We start from the raw sequence: 19,517 nt of genomic DNA on the forward strand, positions 1-19,517 counted from the left end.
GGACAGGGACTTATTTAATCATTTGGTTCTTATAGAACAAAATATGCAAATAGTTCTATGTTCAAGAATAACAAGAAAAAACAACGAGATGAAACCATAAGAGAGCACCACCGCTGGTAAGATTTACACTTTTATTTTGAAAAGATCTGGAAGTGAAAAAGCCCAAACTCAAACAGCACCATCTCGCCTCATCTACACTCAAAGAAATAAAAAAGTTGAATTTACTAAACCAAGTTATGTCGACTGGTTCCACTAGACTAGTTGTTTAGATGTAAAGTGTAACCTACGTTGTTATGTAAATGCACATGGGCCTTTATGTTTAAACCACTGGGTTTAGTGGATCCAGTTGACATAACTTTAAGTAAATTCAACATTTCCTTTGTTAGAGTGTAGTTTCCAGAGTGCTTTATGACTTGTTTACTCAGCACTGATTTAAATTATTCTCACTCACTCATCAGACTGCACACGTGTGCATGAGTGAGAAAAGACATTTATATGAGCATTCCTAAATCTTTACCTCCGGCCAAACGTTTTTGTTCCAAACTTACAGGATTTTTAAACAGGCTGTTTTAACCGAATCTCATTTTAGAGTTTTTATGAATATTTAATCTAAGATTTTATACAAATTGCTTTGACGCAAGTGATTTTTAAAATCTGATATTGTTTAGTAGTTCTTGTTGGATGTGAAATGTTGTGTTTTATTGTACTGCCTCATAATTATGTATCATTTTCATTAAATCATTGTTTGGCATTTTTTATAATTCTATTCTATTTTTATTCAGAAACTATCTATTTACATGTATTTACTATATGTTTTCTTAATATTGTATTTCATTGTGACAGGATGTTTGTAATTTTATATATGCAAGAAAAGCACAAATAATGTTATTACTATTTTTTTGCATTTCCTTGTGGACAAACACACTAATATTGCTAATGAAGCGAATTTATTCATTTTTATCAGTATTATTACCTCATATTTTATTGTACTTTAATCTATCCAAAAATTTTCTCGGGTTTCATTTATCTTTATTTATTTACCGTAAATCCTCTAATACAGGCCCGGGCCTGTATTTGACTCAAGCTCATCAAGCTCCAGGCCTTTATTGGAAGGAGGGCCAGTATTAGAGGCAGGCCTCTATTTCTATTTGAGCAAAATGAACTAATGGTTCGCTGGAGTTTTTGACAATTAAAATTGCGCCCACATTTTCAAAGTTAAACACATTTCTTTTAACAACGGTAGTTCCTGCTTCAGCCCTCTCCCCCCTCCCCCTGCGCAGCCGCAAACTCACTGATGTGCCTGCGGAGTTCCTGCTGCTCTAAACATTAAAATAATTATTTCATTTTCTGATGACCTTCAATGGTGTCTGTTTGTTGCAACAGCAGGTACAAAAACTAACTTGTTTTTATTTGACTATTTTTCTGTCCTGCCTGTTTATTATCTTCCTGCATCTCCTCTCAATCCTAAAGAGAAACTGCTACCTGGGTTCATATATATTCACCTTATGAGTTACCTTTGAACTGCAGTTCTAAAAGATCTACCGACCACAAAAACAGCGGAGCGCTTGCTGTTTGGCGGCCGTATCAGTGATCAGTGCGTCGGAGGACAAGGTGATGCCCGCAGCGCCCCGCTCCATAGCATGCAGCGAAACGCATCAGGCGCAAATAAAAGACAGAAAACATTAAAGGAAATGAACTGACATGAACGATCGCGTGTTAAATTAGTTTTTGAGGTGGCGACACCTGATTGTTACTGTGGCCGTGCTCAGGAGGCAGATCTACCGACCGCGAAAACAGCGGAGCGCTCCCTGCTTGGAGGCCGCATCAGTGATCTGTGCGTCGGAGGACAAGTTGATGCGCCCCGCTCCACAGCAGCGATACACATCAGGCGCAAATAAAAGACAGAAAACATTAAAGGAAATGAACCGACATGAACGATCGCGTGTCAGTACCTACGGTCTGGCACAGCGCGTTGCTGATCACAGAGAATGTGATCATACAATAATTCAATAGGGAGCATGGTTTCACAGACGCGGAAGTCATAGCGTCGGTGAAACGCCGGCTGCTCTAGGAAACCCCCGAGCGTTCGAGCGTCAACGAAGTGACACGGAAATGCCGGGCTTTCCAGAAGTAAGTAAGATAACTTACTATGAGCTGATAGTTCGTTGGATTGATCGGTAGGTTGGAAACTCTGATCATGAATCTGAAGAAACGATGACTGAGTGGTGAGCTGGAAAGGCGACTTCCGTTTATAGCCGCGGTTTGTGACGTAGGTGCGACGTGGAGGGAATCCCCGCGAGGGGCATGCTGGGAGTCCCTACTTCGCGGATTTTCACCTATCGCGGCCAGGTCTGGAACGCATCTACCGCGATAAACGAGGGATTACTGTAGTTCATACACCCCCTACTGCTGCTCTCCAGAGTGTTCTGCAGCATAATCAGCACGTTCTCTTTGAACTTGATAGTGTAATGACCTGGCTGGGGTTGTAAGCCAGGTGCATTCTGGGTATTGTGTTATATGTGTTTCCTATCGTTCTGCTAGTTCCTATGTGCTGATTTGCGTGTTGTGTGAGTGTTATGTAAGCCACAGGGAAGGTGATGTGTGTTCTGTGGAGCGGGTTGAAATAGCATGGTTAACTGACACCGTGACTCTGTGTGGTAGGAGCGTGATAGAGGATCGTGTCTGTAGCGTTACAAAGCGTTGAAGAATAAGCCTAATAAAGGTCTGCGTGAACCCCTACTGCCTCCTGCTGGTTGATTTGGGGACTATAACCCTGCCGCTGGGACGCTCGTACTTGCTTGTTACCACATTCCATCCGGCCACAATAAGAGACCGGCCATTATTTACCTCCGCTGACTCTGACACCGGCCAAAATTGGAGACCCGGCCAAAATTGGAGACCCGGCCTTTAATTGAATACCGGCCTGTATTAGAGGATTTACAGTATGCATAAAAATGATGTATTTGATTTAAGATTTTAGATTTTTCATTTAAAATTCTATTAAGCTAAAATGTCATTGTTACTGTAATTTTACATTTCTTTTAATACATTTAGACCAGATCCTATATATTTATTGTTTTATTACAATCTAAAACTCAGTAACGTCTTTTTGTTCCTACTTAAAGTAACTGTTTGTACTTTCGTTATTACTTAAAACACAAATTAAAACCTTTTGCTAAGTAACTTTATTCAGATCCAACCAGCTGTTGCTGTTTTTGTACCATGCTAGAGTCCTTGAAGGGTTATGCTATAAATCCTGGTCCCTTTATGAACATAAGTTAAAGCACTCTGATTTCATCTTCTTTGACATCTACAGCAGTTGTTTAATTACTAGAATGACAAGTCCTGACTGTGTGTGCATGCGTACCTCAGAGTAGAGTGGCGGAGGCAGATATCTGAACTCTGTGATGTATGTCAGCAGAGATCCCTGGTCCTCGCCCTCCCCCCCAGATCTATCGCAGCCCTGCAGACAGTCCTGCCTGTAAGCCTCTGATATAGCCAGGTCGCTGTAGCTTGGCGGGGCTGCAGAAAAACAAACAGGAATAAGAGATCTCTCTGTTCCAGAAGCCCACGAGGAGAGAAAACACGCCTCAGTGTGTTTGCAGCGCCTACCCTCAGGTCTCTCGGACAGGCCCAGCCAGCTCACGCTGCTGCAGTTGCTGCTAATGCTGGAGGTCCGGGTGCTGCACGCATGCAGAGGTATGGTCCCGATCACCAGCGGCAACGACAGAGAGAGGTTCAACCCTCCAGGAATGTCTACATACACCTGACAGTGGAGAGTTGTGGTTTCAGGCTCGTGTTCACACATAAAAACAGGTGGCAACACAAGATATTCATGTGAGAAACCCAAAATCCACGTTCGTTCTACTCCCCGCTGCCTCAAACATCTTAGCTTTACTCTCTTGTAAAACCAAACAATGGAGCTCAGAAAGATGCCCTCAGATCGACTTTCTCCAAATATTTTTAACTGAAGTTTAAGGAGCTGGAGATGAAAAACGGAGAAGGTCATCTGTCACGTAACGTTACTATCAGACAGGTCGTATCTAATGACACGGTGCTATCAGCGGTCAGTAATAAGCAGCTTGTTCACAGTGGTCAAAGTTTATGAACACTTGAGTTGCAGTTTATTACGATTATCACTGTTTTACACTAGGGTTGTCACGGTAACAGGTGTAGCGGTAAACCCCGGTAAAAAAGTTGACAATAATAATAACCGTATTGTTTTTAAAAAAACTATGTTATCTCGGTGGATTACCGTGGCTGCTGTGTAGGCGCGGTGACCCTTACCAGCCACCGTATCATCTGCTGAAGTTGCTGGCGGCAAATGCGCACTTTGTTGTTTACAACCAAAACTTTCTTGAAGCTAAAGCTGAAATAATGGTCAAAGGAGGGGACGGCAGTGCTCAGGAGGACATTTTTTATCCCTCAAAGAAGACAAAGTGGGAAGTACGGGCATATTTTGGACATTTGACGAATGCCGAGGGACAGTTTATAGAAGACGGCTATCCTGTTTGCAGCACGTGCAGAAAAAGTGTCTGTAAACGGCAGCAACGCTTCAAATCTCATGACACATCTGCGTGACCATCACCCACAACTCTACAGTCAACGCAAGGCAAGCTAACGTTAGCGTTTTAGCTAAAATGCGTGATCCGAGGATTTGGGTTGAGGGAGAATGCAACGAGTCGCTATATAAAGCAGCCGCAGCGCCGCTACCTGCATATAAACCGTGTCGCGGACACCCCCATGTTGAAATGACGCTATGCATTACGGGGCTCCCAGGGGCAGATAAGAGTTGGTCTCTCTCCGAGAATAATTATGAATTTATGACATTTTCCCAAATCTGCAAAGCTCACTGGAAGGACACAAACCGAGGATAATATTTTCCTGATATAGGGTTTATTACTCAAGTAAGGGTAAAAAAGTATCTGAATAGAAGGCTACTTGAGTACTGAGTGTCATCTGATCTAATATTTTTAAAATGATGACATCAAACAGACAAAAAATAAGAAGTTATGGGCAAATATTGGTATTTTAAAGACTAAAGGGAAAAAATGTAAACAAATAAACAACATAATTACAAAATAACACATTTTAGGCAAAATTTAGACACAAACTGAGGACAATATTTCCTAACATACAGGGTTTATTTAATTGTGTGAAAATGTAGCACGTTTAAAAAAAATACCGCGATAATACCGAAAACCGTGGTAATTTTGGTCACAATAACCGTGAGGTTCAATTTTCACACCGTGACAACCCTATTTTACACACGGTATTAGTTCAGTTATTAGAATCTTAGATTGGACCAATCAGTGGGTCTCAAAGATTGTCTGGATGTTAGACAGTAGGTCCGTTTACTAAAGGAACTTCTGACGAATTAGACCAGACCTTCATACGTGCATGTCTCCATTTCATTGGGACAACTTTCTGGGGCATCAGGGACCAACCAAGTACCTGAACTTGGTTAACTCATGCTGACTGGCTGTAACTTGGTAGGAAACAACAACCACAGACACCGCCAAACACCCGGTTTTTGTATTATTGGAAGAGTTGCTACTGTAGGGGAATTAAAGGAAAGGAAAATTAGCTGCTTTATAATCTCTAAACTCCTAATGTCAAGAAGTGTGGCAGAAATGATCCGACAACACCGTAGTGGAGTTTTTCACCACGCTTTGTTGTCTCCTACAGAGCACCGTAAAAAATATCGTTCTTCTTTAGGTCATTGAATGCTGCTTTTTACACAACACAGTCATGCTCCAGGTCCCTGGATGGATTACTGTATAGTGCAAAACTTTTAAACTTATTAATGTTCCTGGATGCCTGTTGGCACTGAGCAGTGACATCACTCGCTGCCGAAGCAGTGGCGACATGCTGACGTCTTAGCAAAGTCGTGAAAGGGTCGATTTTATATGAGACAACAGAGGTATCTTATTTTTCCTGTCACCTTCCCCACTACCTGAAATTTCCTAAAACCTTTGTGTTTGTACCTGAACTGATCCACTCTGATTAGAACCTAAAATGTCTTTTATATAGCAGCCATTTCTCTAATTATTGCCACTTTATATTATTATTGTATCATGATTAATTTGTTACTTCCTATAGTTTCCAATCCTCTTATTTTTATCTTCCTTTCTTGCACCAAGTACTGCAGAAATTTCCTAATGTTGTGATTCTTGCACACATGACAATAAAACCCTTCTGATTCTGAAAACTCCTAAAGTGGAAACACGGTGAATGAATGCTTTGTCGTTTTATTTACTGACTGCACACACAGACCCCTGAACTCACCATGAGCTCGTACTCCACTCTGATGATGGGACAGTCTAGTATGGAGGGGGACACTGGGGGGATCTTTAGCAGCTTGCCCTCCCAGCTCTGGCTTTTCCCCTGCTGCAAAGGCTCCCCGCGCAGGTTAGACACTAGCTGCTGGATCTGCTTGCCCTTGCCCTTGGCGACGAAGGTCTGCGTCTGGTATAGCGCCGCTTTAGGCACCACAACGCGGGAAGAGCAGTTTTCCACCTCTGCAAAGATCTGGATGGACTCACCTGGGGGAGATGGGAAAAGAGATCAGTCTGTCAGACTGAGAGAGAAGCGACATAAGTGAATTCTCAGACACTGAACAGTGGGAAGAGGAATTTGAAGAAGAGGTGTGTCTCACCTGGTGTGTAGCCCTTTCGTTCTATTTTGGCACTGAGGGAGATCGGACCTGAAGCACAGAACCAGCAGCACAGAGTCTTCTCCTTTGTTCCAGCCTGAGGTGCCTGTTTAAACACACAGTGTTGGGTGATTAAAGGGAAACGTTCACAGTAAAGAGGAGAAACCAGCTCATTTTCATCAGTTTTTAGACGACTGAGTACAACCGATCAGAGTATTGGTAAGAACATCTGTTTTTACTGGTGTGTAAGCAGATCCATTCATGTGACGTTGAGATTATTTTGGGCTAAGAACATAATAAGAGGGACTTGGGTCAGAATCTCACTGCTCGGATGGCCTTTATCTTAATTTTATCTCAATTGGTTCCTGCTTTTCTCTCATTTTGTTCAAATCTTTGTCCCCTTCCCGTCCTAAGGCTGTCTCACATTTGTCACACTTTCAGACTCATGTAAGCTACAGCAAGAACCTTTGGAGCCATTATCCAGACGCCCACAATGACGCTGGAGGAAGTGTGAGAGGAAACTGTCTCGTGAATGTTTTTCAGGCATGTTTTTATTTATTAATTTTTTTTTTTTTACATTTTCAAAAGACACTTGAGAAAATAAAAAAAACAATTTAAAAAATTCATACAAGTTTTAGGAGATTTTGAAATTTCCCAACAGGCTCAGCCCATTCTGGCGTTCATTTCAAATATGCCAGAGTTCAGATGTGATCAGTGACTCAGCTCTTTATACTGTCTGAGTCCTGGGTCTCGCAACAAAAGCACGCACAAGAGAGCAGTTGGAACTACAGGAAGTGTCCGTTCCTACCAGCAGGAGCGGTGTGTTGATGTCGATGTGCTCAAACACAATGAACTCCTTCTTGACTTTGACGGGCAGCAGCCAGGGCCGGTGGAGCTCAGCTTTCACCCAGTACCTCACGCTGCCATGCTTCCCTTCAAAGGAAGTGGCCAGAGCCCTGAAGGAAAGAAGCATGAGGGGTTGGGGATTGGGAGTATGGGTGGTCTGTGGCTGCGCACTGTGTCTGAGTTCAAATCCTCACATGCTTCACTTCAACTACCAGAACACAACAACGTGTTATGAAAAAGGCGATCTGGCCTGCTGACCCGCTGTCTGACACGGTTTTGTTGTAGCTCTGACGCTGGTCGAGGCAGAGCTCGCTTTAATGATTTTCAGACATGCCTAGTTAGATTGGACCCCCGACAGGGCTCTCAGGATGTTCACGTGAAAGCACGATCTCTAGGAATGGAAACCTTTTTTCTTTCTCACATTGAGGATGTGAAATCTCTAATAATACGAAGAAGCTTTGGCTTTAAACAGGATCAATAAGTAATGAGTGCATCGTTGGTGGAAAGACTAGCAGATCTAAAAAATAATTTTGTGCTTGGCCCAAATAGTCTCATTTTCCATTGTTTTAGACTCGACATATGTCATTTCCTGTACAAGGACATTTCTGTTAAAAGGGTGTGAACAGGTCACATCTTACCTGTTGTATGGAGCTCTTTGAACAACCTCAGTTTGGAGAAGTGGAAATTAGCTCTCAACAGAATGATAAGCTAATGGCTAATCACACCGGGGATTTCAATTATGTTAAAGCAATTCAAAAATTGCAAATGAATACTGACTTTTAAACCATTACACTGACTTGTGTTACACGCTGAACAAGACAATCTGGAGCTAGCTAATTATGCTGCTAACGTTCTCTGCAAATAATCACTAAATTCCATGTTTTACACTGTGTAAAGGTTTTATGACATATCAAGTAATTGATGATATTTTAGAGTAAAGTTTGAACAGCAGAAGTCCACTTTGATCTTGGCCCTGGTTTAACTAGCTGTTTGCCCATCAATCTGACCTGTTTATCCAAACTGAGGTCACTCAAAGAGCAAGAAAGATAAAAATTGTTCATGACCTTTCAGCTTAAGCCCACTTCTAAAAGAGCTGACCTATCCCAACACACTGCGAAGGATAAAAAACATCATTACTCACATCTGAGGAAGGCTGAAGCTAAAGGCGAACTCGTGCAGACCCGCGTGCAGGATGGTCAGACCTTCTTCTGGACCATCTTCATCTGGAAGACAGAGAACATGTGTCCAAATAAACCTAAACTCCACAGACAGACGTCTCATAACACAAACTGTTATGAAGCCTGGTTACACAACAGACACTCATCACAGCAGAGGACTTGTCCCCAGCTGTCAGAGGTATGCCAGAACCGAATCATCACAACACCACAATTCAATTCAAGTTTATTTATATAGCGCCAATTCACGACCAGAGTTGTCTCAAGGCACTTCACATAATAAACATTCCAATACAGGTCAGTTCATTAAGCCAATCAGAAAAAAGTTTCCTATATAAGGAACCCAGCAGATTGCATCAAGTCACTGACTAATGTTAGTGCCTTTACAGCAATCTTCATACTAAGCAAGCATGCAGTGACAGTGGAGAGGAAAACTTCCTTTTAACAGGAAGAAACCTCCAGAGGATCCTGGCTCAGTATAAGCAGCCATCCTCCATGACTCACTGGGGATCGAGAAGACAGAGCAGACGCGTGCTCGCACGCACGCGCACACTCACACGCACACATACCAAGTAGTGTTTCTATGGTTTTTTAAATTTATTTATTCACTTCAGACCATTCAAACAAATTAAAATCAAATACAAAAAAAAAAGTCTTATTTAGAGAATTTAGAGATTCCTCTTTGGTCCTTAACTCATTCACTGCCAGCTGTTTCCTGATAGCTAACGGCCTTCGCTGTCACCGTTTCTCACCGTTTTTACTGTATTTTTAAGAGTCACAGAACGTTGCGTGCTAGGATGATGTCGACTCCAAAACAACCAAAACAAAGAGGAGACTCGCCTCTTACATCAGGAAGAATTCGCGTGTTTCGAGCGTTATCCGTTCTTTCATAATCCGTTGTTGAATTGTGATCGGCAGAAGCTTTTCCAGTTCGCGCCTCATCTTTTTTACAGGAACGGCCCAAAACGATCTCCTAACACATGGATGTTCTGCTTCCTGATCACGTGACGTGTGACGTATGCGGATGAAGATCAGCTTCAGGGCTGAGATGTTTGTTCTCTCAGCGCGGGGGCTCGTTCCGATGCTCAAACAGCAAAAAAAAAAAAAAAAAAAAAAAAGCCACGACTTTAGTCGTCATTGGCAGTGAATGAGTTACACGGGAATAGGGAGAGGCTCAAGGCTTTTCAATGTCATATCCCTCACCATCTTTCCATTTCCAAAATCCAAATAAACATCTCTACACATACATCATAAACAAAATAAATCAGCAAAATTTCAATTTTCACATTAGCAAGAACTCATATAAACACTTATACTTTACATCTTAAATAAAAACCAAAATAAAAATTCTAAATTAGATCTTATTGACTTAGCAAATTAGTAATTCAAATGGTTACATTGTGATATCTTAGTAAATATTCTATTTGGTGAGAGATAAACTTTATTGCATTTATCCTAGTCAATCTATAATTAAACAGGTAAACTAGTAGTAGCACATTCAATGTCAAAGAAAGTAAAATGTTAATATTAGGAGAGGGAGAATGTTTAAGTGGTTAGCAACAGTGTTCAAGCCGATGGCCCCCTCAAGTGTGGCTCTCTCTAATCACTTAGATGCACTCAACAGTTCACTTAGAAAAGCAAATAATTTGTTTTTCTCTTGTCTGCTGAATGTCTGAGCAAGTCAAACGATTCCTGGTTTCAGACCCACAAGCACTCTCCTGAGCCAAAGTGAAAATCAAGTTGAGTTTTATTTAATAGAAAACCATTAAAAAAAATCCAATACAGCACAACTATCTTTGATGTTTGGATAAAAACTGCATTTTCAGATAACTGTTTTGGAAAATTTGTTTTCTGAAACAGAATTTTAATAAAAGTGTTTTAGGTTTATTATTTTTTTTTCTTTCAAAATTGCAAAATTTCATAAATTTAGATAAGTTTTTTTGAACTGTTATTTTACTTCATATGTATTCCAAAACATTATTTTCTCAACGGTTTATGAGGCTATGTGTTGTATAAATGATATCATAGCTAACCACTGAGTGTAATCTGGTGTGTGATAGTGGACAGCTACCACAGGAGCACAGACTTCCTGGTTTTTACATCGTTTGTTTCTCAGTTTGCTTCCAGCCGACCCTGCTGAACTTCAGCTTCCTGCCACCTCATCTCCCTTCATCTTCTCTACCATTCACGAGCGCGCGCATGCGCGCCGGGTGTACAAGCAGGAGCAGACCGGTATGAACCAGACTAAGCAGCTTCTTCAAGCTGGAAACTCCAGCGCGTGCATCACAACTCGACACGCCATTGGACGAGCGACAGACACGAATCGCAAGCTGCTTGCTGATTGGCTAGTCAGCGACAAGCCCCCGCCCACCCCAGCCCATCCATGCGGTGTGCTGCCTGAGTGGGGGACGAGGGGGGAGGCAGCGAGAGCGAGGTAGGGTGTTGTACTCTGAAGATGAACCTCAGGCGGACCTGCTGCATTCACGCGAACAATTTAACTAAACGCTATCCCATAATCACAATTTTGAGCCACATTTCTCAACTTGTATCAATTACAACACTAAGTGATCATATGCATCATGTTTTCAGTTTGTTTTCTCTTGTTAAAGGTATTTCTGATTAAAAACAATCATATTATAGTAATTTCTACTGTTAATTGTCATCAAAATCTTTCTTTCTTTCAGTGACATTTAAAAGAGGAGTTATTTTGAAGTGCAGAGCTTAATAACACATTTTTCTACAGACTAAGTCTGGTACCAACCAGCAGGTGAGTTTCCTCTGCTTTTTCTACAGATATGTCATCAGCAGAAACATGGTGTAATATTGCTGCAGGCAACACAAAACTAGACATAGTTAAGTGACCTCAGGCAGATTTCTGCTCATAGAATTTAAATTAATTCAGATGCCACTGAATTCTGTATATGCTCAAAAGTAGAATCATGTTGTACTGAAGACAAAACTATAGGTAAACGTTCTAAATCTGTTTAACCCTGTCTCATTAATAAATTAATTGTTATTTTATGGCCAAATCTCTCAGTCTATCTTTAATAAAACATACTCAGCTCCAGTAAATAATCACACACAAGATTTTGAATTAAATTAAATATTTAGCAGTGAAAAATGCATCCAATTAAATAAATTAACTAACTATTACGTAACTAATTAGCCCACAATGATAAAAGGATGCTCCAAAAATAAGTAAATACATTGAAAGGGCAGATTGTTTTGTTTAATTAAAAAATATAAAACATTTTCCTTTGAATTCTGAAATATTTTCACCTTTTCTGATAGAGTTTTTAAATTGTTTTTAACAAACCTGTTTTATGTGATATTGATGAAAGAATATGAATGAGTTAGTTCTGATAACACTGAAAATGTTTGGTTTGGTGTGTATTCTCTCTTTTTTTTTAAAGTTTACTGATGTTTTCAGACGACTTATTTGAGAAACATCAGGAGGGCCAAGCCTTCTTCAGGTTTAAACAAACCACTTGACCCCTGACCCTGACCTGCTTGTCCAACCTTCAACAGACTGTTGATAACAGGAGGAGCCATCTCCATGGGTTGAAAGGGTGAATAATCCAGTGAAGCTGCAGCTGGTGGTTTGTTTGCATGAGGTAAAGATGCTCCTGGAACTGATCCTATTTCCATAAAACATCTAACTGTCTCTGCAGCTAATTTACATGCTTACAAACAGCAGCAGGACACAAGCAGCAGCTGAGACATTATAACATTATAACACACCGAGGGCCAGCCTGGTCGTCCCCCTCCCCTCCCCCGTCTCTCTGGCAGTTTCTGAACAGGTTTGAACCGCTTCTAACAAAGGGAGTTGCCTGAGCTGCCTTTCTGAATGATGTCAGCGCTTTAATCGCCTTTCTGCCTCAATATCACTCCAAACGTTGGTTTAAAATACAAAATGCTTCAGATTAATTTGTATCTTGGTCCGTTTTGTGTTTTATTTCGAAGTGTTTAGAACTTTTCTTCCTACCCATCATCACCAGAAGCGTGTCGCGTTCAGAAGATGCGCGCTCCAGATGACTGGAACTCGGATGGGAGCAGTTTGTGTTTTTCTTGAGATGGTTCAAAAACTAATTCAAGTATATCTGACCAGATCTGCTTCCATCTCTGCTCTGATAAAAGTTTCTCTGACGCGCTGTCAGAAGTTTGCGGTGATCCACTAAAACGCGTCTTTTCACGCACTTTCAGTCTCACCTCTCTCATCTCCGATCAGGGTGTCGTAGTGGTGCAGGTATTCCACCTCCTCCGTGTAGTTCTGAGTGTAAGCTGTGTTGGCTCCGGCGTTCCTGGACTCCGTCCACCGGACCTTGGCGACCCCGCGCGCCGTTATGTCCAACCTCTTCACCCGCACATCCCCAGTGACCTCCACCACCAGCCGCCCCGACACCAGGTCTCCTCCAGAGAATACCGGCAGGTTGTTCTCGTTCAGGCTGTCAAAGTACACCGCCAAGGCCCGAACTTTACCAAGAACCATGATGGTGATGAGTTAGTTTAAAAAAAGGTTAAAAAATGTGTTGTGACTTGAGAGCAGTGAGGCGCAGATTCATGCGCCTCGCTCGGGGTGCCCAGCACAGAGCCGGGTCTGCAGCTGTCAGTGATGGCTCATCTGGCAGCTGATGATCCGCTCCAGCTCTCCTCCTTCGTCAGCACTCCTCCTCAGGCTGTGCTCGCTGCTCCTGCTCACTCTGATGCCTCCTGCGCGCAGCCACTGCGCTCTTAAAGCCTCTGTGCGTATAAAAAAAAACATCTCACTGAGCATGTGCGCTCAGACTGATACGCTGCCCTGTTGGAGCTCTCACACACACCGGAATCTCAAAATTCGGATTTATTCAGTTTCCCAAAGTCAACCATCGGGGAAAAAAGCGGATGGTCACAATAGAATTTCACACAAACACCAGTTCTGGTTACATTTGTACCTCACTTTAAAATCTAGTTTATCTCAGTAACCCGTTTTATGGCCCTTTCACAGACTGTATATGAAGGTGTTAAAGCTGTATAAGCAAATATGCAGAGGTGGAAAGAGTACTAAAATGTTGTACTTAAGTACAAGTATAATTACTTACATGAAATTTTACTCAATTACAAGTAAAATTACCTGCCTCAAAATGTACTCAAGTAAAAGTAAAAAGTAGCTTATTTCAAATGTAGTCAGAGTAAAAGTTACTTAGTTACTTTTTTGACTGTGCAAGGACGGGCTCTTCTGAATAGTTAAAAAAAGACAATGGGGTATAAATGTCAACGTGGCCGTTTTTTTAATTAAATGAACAAATATGCATATTGAAGTACAAAGGCAGTTACACTGCAAACTAGTGACATAAATTAGGTTATAGTCACAAGCCCATGACTTTCCCTGAATGCTTATTTAGAGCAGCTGATTTTTAAAGTTAGCAGAGTTCATCTTTGGTAGTGGGTTCACTCACTCATTTAAAGATATCGGCCAGAGGCAAAATTCGCTTGAACAGCATGTGTAAATGTGTATTAAAACCTCAGATGAAAAAGGTTTTTGGATTTTGATGGCTGGAATTGTAAGAAAATCTGATGTTTGTGACTGGCGCAGGAAAAACAGAAACTAACGTCCGGTCTAAGCCCTGGGCAGCTGGTGACGTTTCACATGGAGCTCTGCTGAAACAGCTGTAGTAAACAACGCCTAGCTCCGCTGTTTCTGCGTTAGCGTTATAGCAGAGAACAATGTGTCATCAATCAGATGTAGCTTCTGAAGCCTCTACTAGTCCATCAGATTTGTTTTTTCTCTGGGAAACGGCGACGAGAACGGATGTTAGATTACTGGAGAAGTTCAACCGAACTCCGACCCCGCCAGCTGGATATTACTACCAGAGGTGCAGACATGTTTTAGACCGTTTGACTCAGAAGACCTGCGACCTGATTTGGACATAGAGGAGGATTCTGTTCATCTTCAGAACCAAAATCGGTACAGTTTGTTTACTTTTCTTAAATATTTCATTTCTGTGCTCCACTGGGAGCTCTAAGCTGACAAGTTTTCAGCTGGTTTTAGCTCCATCTTGTGTCCCAATATAGTTCAGTAATCTACAGTTTTACTGCTTTGTGTATTTATTGACATAACTCTGGAAAATATTTAACCGACAATTTACCAGAATAAATCTTCCTGATGCTGGAGTAACTCCTTAGCTCAACTCGTTGTTTGCACTAATCCAGGATGTCATGGAGGTTCTAATGTTGAAATATAGATTTCATCTTTTAGATTATATCTGTGTGTGTGTGTGTGTGTGTGTGTGTGCGTGTGCGTGTGCGTGTGCGTGTGTGTGTGTCGTAGCTTTCCCAAAGGACTTGTTCTTTCCTTACTGGAGCGAACACGGTTAGTTTTGCTGCAGTCATGCTAACGGGACTCGTCTAGAGTCCAGAAGTAGCGGTGCAGTTCTAGATGGATTTATAGATGTAAGTTATTATTTTAGATCAGACCTGTTATTTAAAAATGCGGATAGGACACGGACACATGGCTCAGACCTTTTGCTGCAGCTGTAAACACAATTTTACGTAATAATTAGGAGCATGAAAGTAAATAAATAACAGTGATTCACAATATTAGCATCAGCAGCTAGCTTGTTTTACGTGCTGAGTGACGTATGCGAAACACAGTTCTTCACTGTCTGGAGGAGAGGATTTGGATTTTCTGTAATCATTTATGACAAAAGTCCTTAATAAAATAAAAAACTGGACCCAGTACATGTTTATATAGATAATAAAGTGTAGTTATTTTGCATTTCTACAATTTTAATGCCCAGCCAATATCTTTAACCCTTCACCACTGAAATCAGTGTGTTCATTCCAATCCTCCTAAATAATCCTCCAATCATCCAACTGGAATCCTTAAGGGTCCCGTAACGTCCATCCTGTCAGAACAGGCCGTGGGAGCCCAGGTGTTACTAGAACTAATGGTGTCTCCTCACCAGCGTGAGCCTCCAATCTGTGAAGGTTGGTCTCCAAACATGAACTTTAAATTCATGCATTTATCTCCTCTTGTAACACTTTAACATGTTTTAAAAAGGCTTGCATCATGATAAGTTACACCTCCCAGACCAAAGATAGGTCCAATATGAGATAAAATATTATCATAAACACTGCAGAGACATCATTGTTTATTAAATATGTTATTTTCCTGAGCCATTACTTCAGCCAAGATATTGGATGCATGGATTTGATGAAGACACGCTGTCTTATGCAGTCCTACACACACACACACACACACACACACACACACACGCACGCACGCACACACACACACACACACACACACACACACACACACTGCAGCATGTTAGAATCATTTGAATGACTAATTTAACTACACTGAACTGCTTTTGTAATAATTTAATCTCTTATTCTGGAGTAAAATAAAGAAACAAGCTAAATCATCACATATCTGTGGCATCAAGGAGCATCTTCCGAGTTCAAACACAGGGATGGAGCACAATGTTTACACCTGAACAGTATCAGGATTAACTCACAGAGGCCTGCAGGTCTTCTGTTTTATGAGCAGAGCGCTGAGAATCCGCTTCTTAGGAGCGCTAAACGTAATTTTGCCGCTTCCGTGCGCGGTATGGAAACACGTTTCAAACACGGAACCGAGTCTGGTTGCCGAACCGAGCAGAATTCTGATGACGTCACACCGGTGCGCGAAGGTGCGGGTTTCACCACAGGAGAGGAGGGAGAGAGGAGGTGAACAGCGAGTGGATCACAGAACTTTTGTTTTTGAGCAAAACTGCGGTAAAAATGGCTATTTGTCCTCATCATAAAGCGTGTACCCCCCCCACCCCCCTCCCGGTTTAGACGTGGTGCTCATGCAGGTGTCTCTTTCTGTTCCGACGCTGCTACACATAATATTTTTAATTTATTAAGCCTACAATTTATTTTTACTCAGTAACGGATATGATTTAAAATGTAGCGAATTACAATTCTTTTTTAAAAACTTACTCAAGTAAAAGTAAAAGTACAGATTTTAAAAACGACTTAAAAAGTATAAATTTACAAAAAAGCTACTCAATTACAGTAACGTGAGTAAATGTAATTCGTTACTTTCCACCTCTGCAAATATGGTAAACAAATAAGCTCAAAACATTTTTCATACCTTTTACAACTTTTAACATAGTAGCCTATAAATATATTGTGGAGATTTTTTTATTGAAAAAAATAATGGAGTGGTCCTTTCGCGTTCGACTAAAAGCTTTAGCCAATAACACGTTTAGAACTGAAAGCATCGAGTCCTCCACCTATTACTTTACTTATAAAACCCCTTTCATGACCTCATCAGACATGAAAATCAGAAACACGATATAACATTAACAAAGGGAAATAAAATGCAAACATTAAAAACAGTAAAAATAATAAATAGCAGGACAATGGTGCCAAGCCACTTAGTGGTGGAAAGCTAAGACATAAAAATGGGTCTTCAGACAGACTTAAAAACCATGACTGGCGTACAGCCGGAAGTAGCTCATTCCAGAAGCTTTTTGGACCCATCACACATACGATCCCCCATGACATACATTTGGAGCAGAGAACTACTTACAGTTCTCTATCAGCAGAGCAAAGAACCCGTGATCGAGCATGCCTCTGCAGGAGGCCAGTGGTATGGTGGTGCAGCTCCCTGAGGAGCTTTGTACACCAGCATCAACATTATGAATTTGGCCCTGAAAGGCAGCAGGAGCCAATGTAAAGAGGCCAGAATGGGGGTGTTGTGCTCCCTGCTTGTGCCTGTCAAGAAACTCCCTGCTGAGTTCTGTACCAACTGCAGTCATGCAATGCAATCACAGTTCAGGCCGGCATACAACCGCATTGTAGTCATCTAATCTGGAAAGGACTAAAGCATGAGTAAAATTTAAGTAACTTTAGTCATCATCACACTGGATGAAATTCATCTGCATTTGACCCATCCCCATGGGGAGCAGAGGCTGCACTCAGGAACTAGTTTGTGGTTTATCTTCACTTCCAAAAGTGATGTTGTTTTTCAGTCATCAAAAAGAAGAAAAGGAAAGACAATGGAATGTTTAAAGGGAGGAAAACATAGACCAAAATGGAAAATAGAAGAAAGAAAAAGAAAGGCAAAAGCACAGGAGCACTGACAGGAAGAAGAAAGCAGAGCAAATATTGAAGACACTCAAAGGGAGAGAAAGACAGGAAAAAAAGCAGAGGACTAATAAAAAGGGAAAATAACTCATGTCAGAAGAGGGTAGAGCCAATCCAGTTAAAGATAAGATTGTCGAAAATTTTGGGTATGGGGGGCATCATGTCTGTGTTCGCCTTGGGCCCCCAAATTGCTAAATGTGCCACTGGCTGACTGTCAGGCAGGGAGGCATTGAGTCCCATTTTGAGTTAGCCTAGTGAACTAGACCAAATTCTTGCTTTGCAAATTTTGGGTTAGGGTTAGCCTGGCTTGGCTTGCCAGGCTAATTTTGAGTCCCATTTTTAAAGTCTTTGGTATGACCCAACCCTGCTCAAACTTCTCCAAAAACATCAACAAAGACTACCTCCATCGGGTCAGCCATTATGAACTAAAGGTTGACCGACATTAGTTTTTCTATTGCTGATACCGATGTTGATATATAGAAGACATGGTCAGCTTTTTATGGGCCGATATCCAGACATTTTCCCCCTTATTTTCATGTTAAAATGTCACTAATAACATCAATTAATGCACAAAATTTCTGAAGCTGAATAATTTCTTCAACACTGTAAAATTTCAAAGAGAAAATGTGTAGTTTTTACCATCAATCTCTGTAAATATCCATCTAAATGTTGCTGAAAATGAATTAAATGATGCCCAGTTGTTGAAAAATATTGGTGGTGTTGTTACATATAGCACTAAAAACCTATGGTCTAAAATCCATGGTGTGGGTCCAAGTCTCTGTGCGACACCATATTAGATGCCATGTTTCTCTCTACAGGAGCCGGTGAGGACAAAACACATTTACTGATTTGTAAAAAACAGTTACAAAACGTTCACCATTCATAAACATTGTTGTTTTACACATTTAGCACTTCCCTCATTGCCAGTGATGAAAGAATCTGATGTGCTTGTCATTTTGCTGGCGGTTTTGCTCTCAGGGATTTTTGACCCTAATGGCCATTCGTTGGTAAGGTCTTACTTCAACACAAAAATAGTGCTTGCCTCAAATTATATAGGTATGTAGTACTACCCACTAATGCCAGGGAAAATACACACCGTCACTTTCACTTTGTGCACTGCTCAGGGCTAAAATCTCACACCGGTATATCGGTATATAAAAATGTCAAATCAAATAAAAAGCACTGCAGGTAACGTCCAGATTAATGTGATTTGATGGCGCTCTCATTCAGAGACAGGAGGAATTCTAAAAGTGACAAATGTGCTGCCAGTAATTTGCTACTTAAAAATTTTTTTTTCTTGAATTTAAATTTAAAATTATTACATTTAAACATTAATATCAAATCTCTTCATTGTTGCCCATAAGGATATGTGAATTGTCTGACTTCATTTTGCCAGTACAAGTGAACTAAAGGTGATTTGTAGACAGAAAGACACGGACCAGTCTCTGTAGGTGTTTAAAGTCTCTCTGCAGCTAATAAACGAGGAATGCCTCATGCTGTCGATCTCACAAAGCAGAAGTCTGTTCTTAGTGACTTTGTTTTGTTTTATGATTCAAAAGTCTACCATTTATTTAAATGATAAATGAACCGCACTTGTGTAGCGCCTTTAGCGACAATTCTAGATTTAAATCTATATTTCAAATGTGGTGTAGATTTAGCTTGTTTAGTTGTTTATAATCTTATATTCATTAATTGGGGTACCACCAGTTTTGTGGAACTGGACC

The 19,517-nt window shown here is 41.0% G+C and overlaps 1 protein-coding gene across 2 annotated transcripts in view; it reads right to left on the bottom strand.

Annotated features, from left to right (window-relative positions):
- The window catches only part of arrdc3b (arrestin domain containing 3b), a 14,463-nt gene extending 1,052 nt beyond the window's left edge, over nucleotides 1-13,411 (bottom strand). Inside the window, exons 1-7 of one of the 2 annotated variants that reach the window (XM_070552201.1) lie at nucleotides 12,874-13,411; nucleotides 8,643-8,724; nucleotides 7,464-7,611; nucleotides 6,659-6,761; nucleotides 6,289-6,545; nucleotides 3,613-3,766; nucleotides 3,368-3,522 (exon numbers count right to left, since the gene is read on the bottom strand). In XM_070552201.1, the coding sequence (XP_070408302.1) occupies nucleotides 3,368-3,522; nucleotides 3,613-3,766; nucleotides 6,289-6,545; nucleotides 6,659-6,761; nucleotides 7,464-7,611; nucleotides 8,643-8,724; nucleotides 12,874-13,165 (1,191 nt within the window). In that variant the 5' untranslated portion in view covers nucleotides 13,166-13,411. The remainder of the gene's footprint in view (nucleotides 1-3,367; nucleotides 3,523-3,612; nucleotides 3,767-6,288; nucleotides 6,546-6,658; nucleotides 6,762-7,463; nucleotides 7,612-8,642; nucleotides 8,725-12,873) is intronic. The other variant, XM_015973771.3, reaches the window with a different exon arrangement.
- Nucleotides 13,412-19,517: the final 6,106 nt, after the last annotated feature.

This window comes from Nothobranchius furzeri, chromosome 6 (genome assembly GCF_043380555.1).
Source record: "Nothobranchius furzeri strain GRZ-AD chromosome 6, NfurGRZ-RIMD1, whole genome shotgun sequence".
NCBI lineage: Eukaryota > Metazoa > Chordata > Actinopteri > Cyprinodontiformes > Nothobranchiidae > Nothobranchius > Nothobranchius furzeri.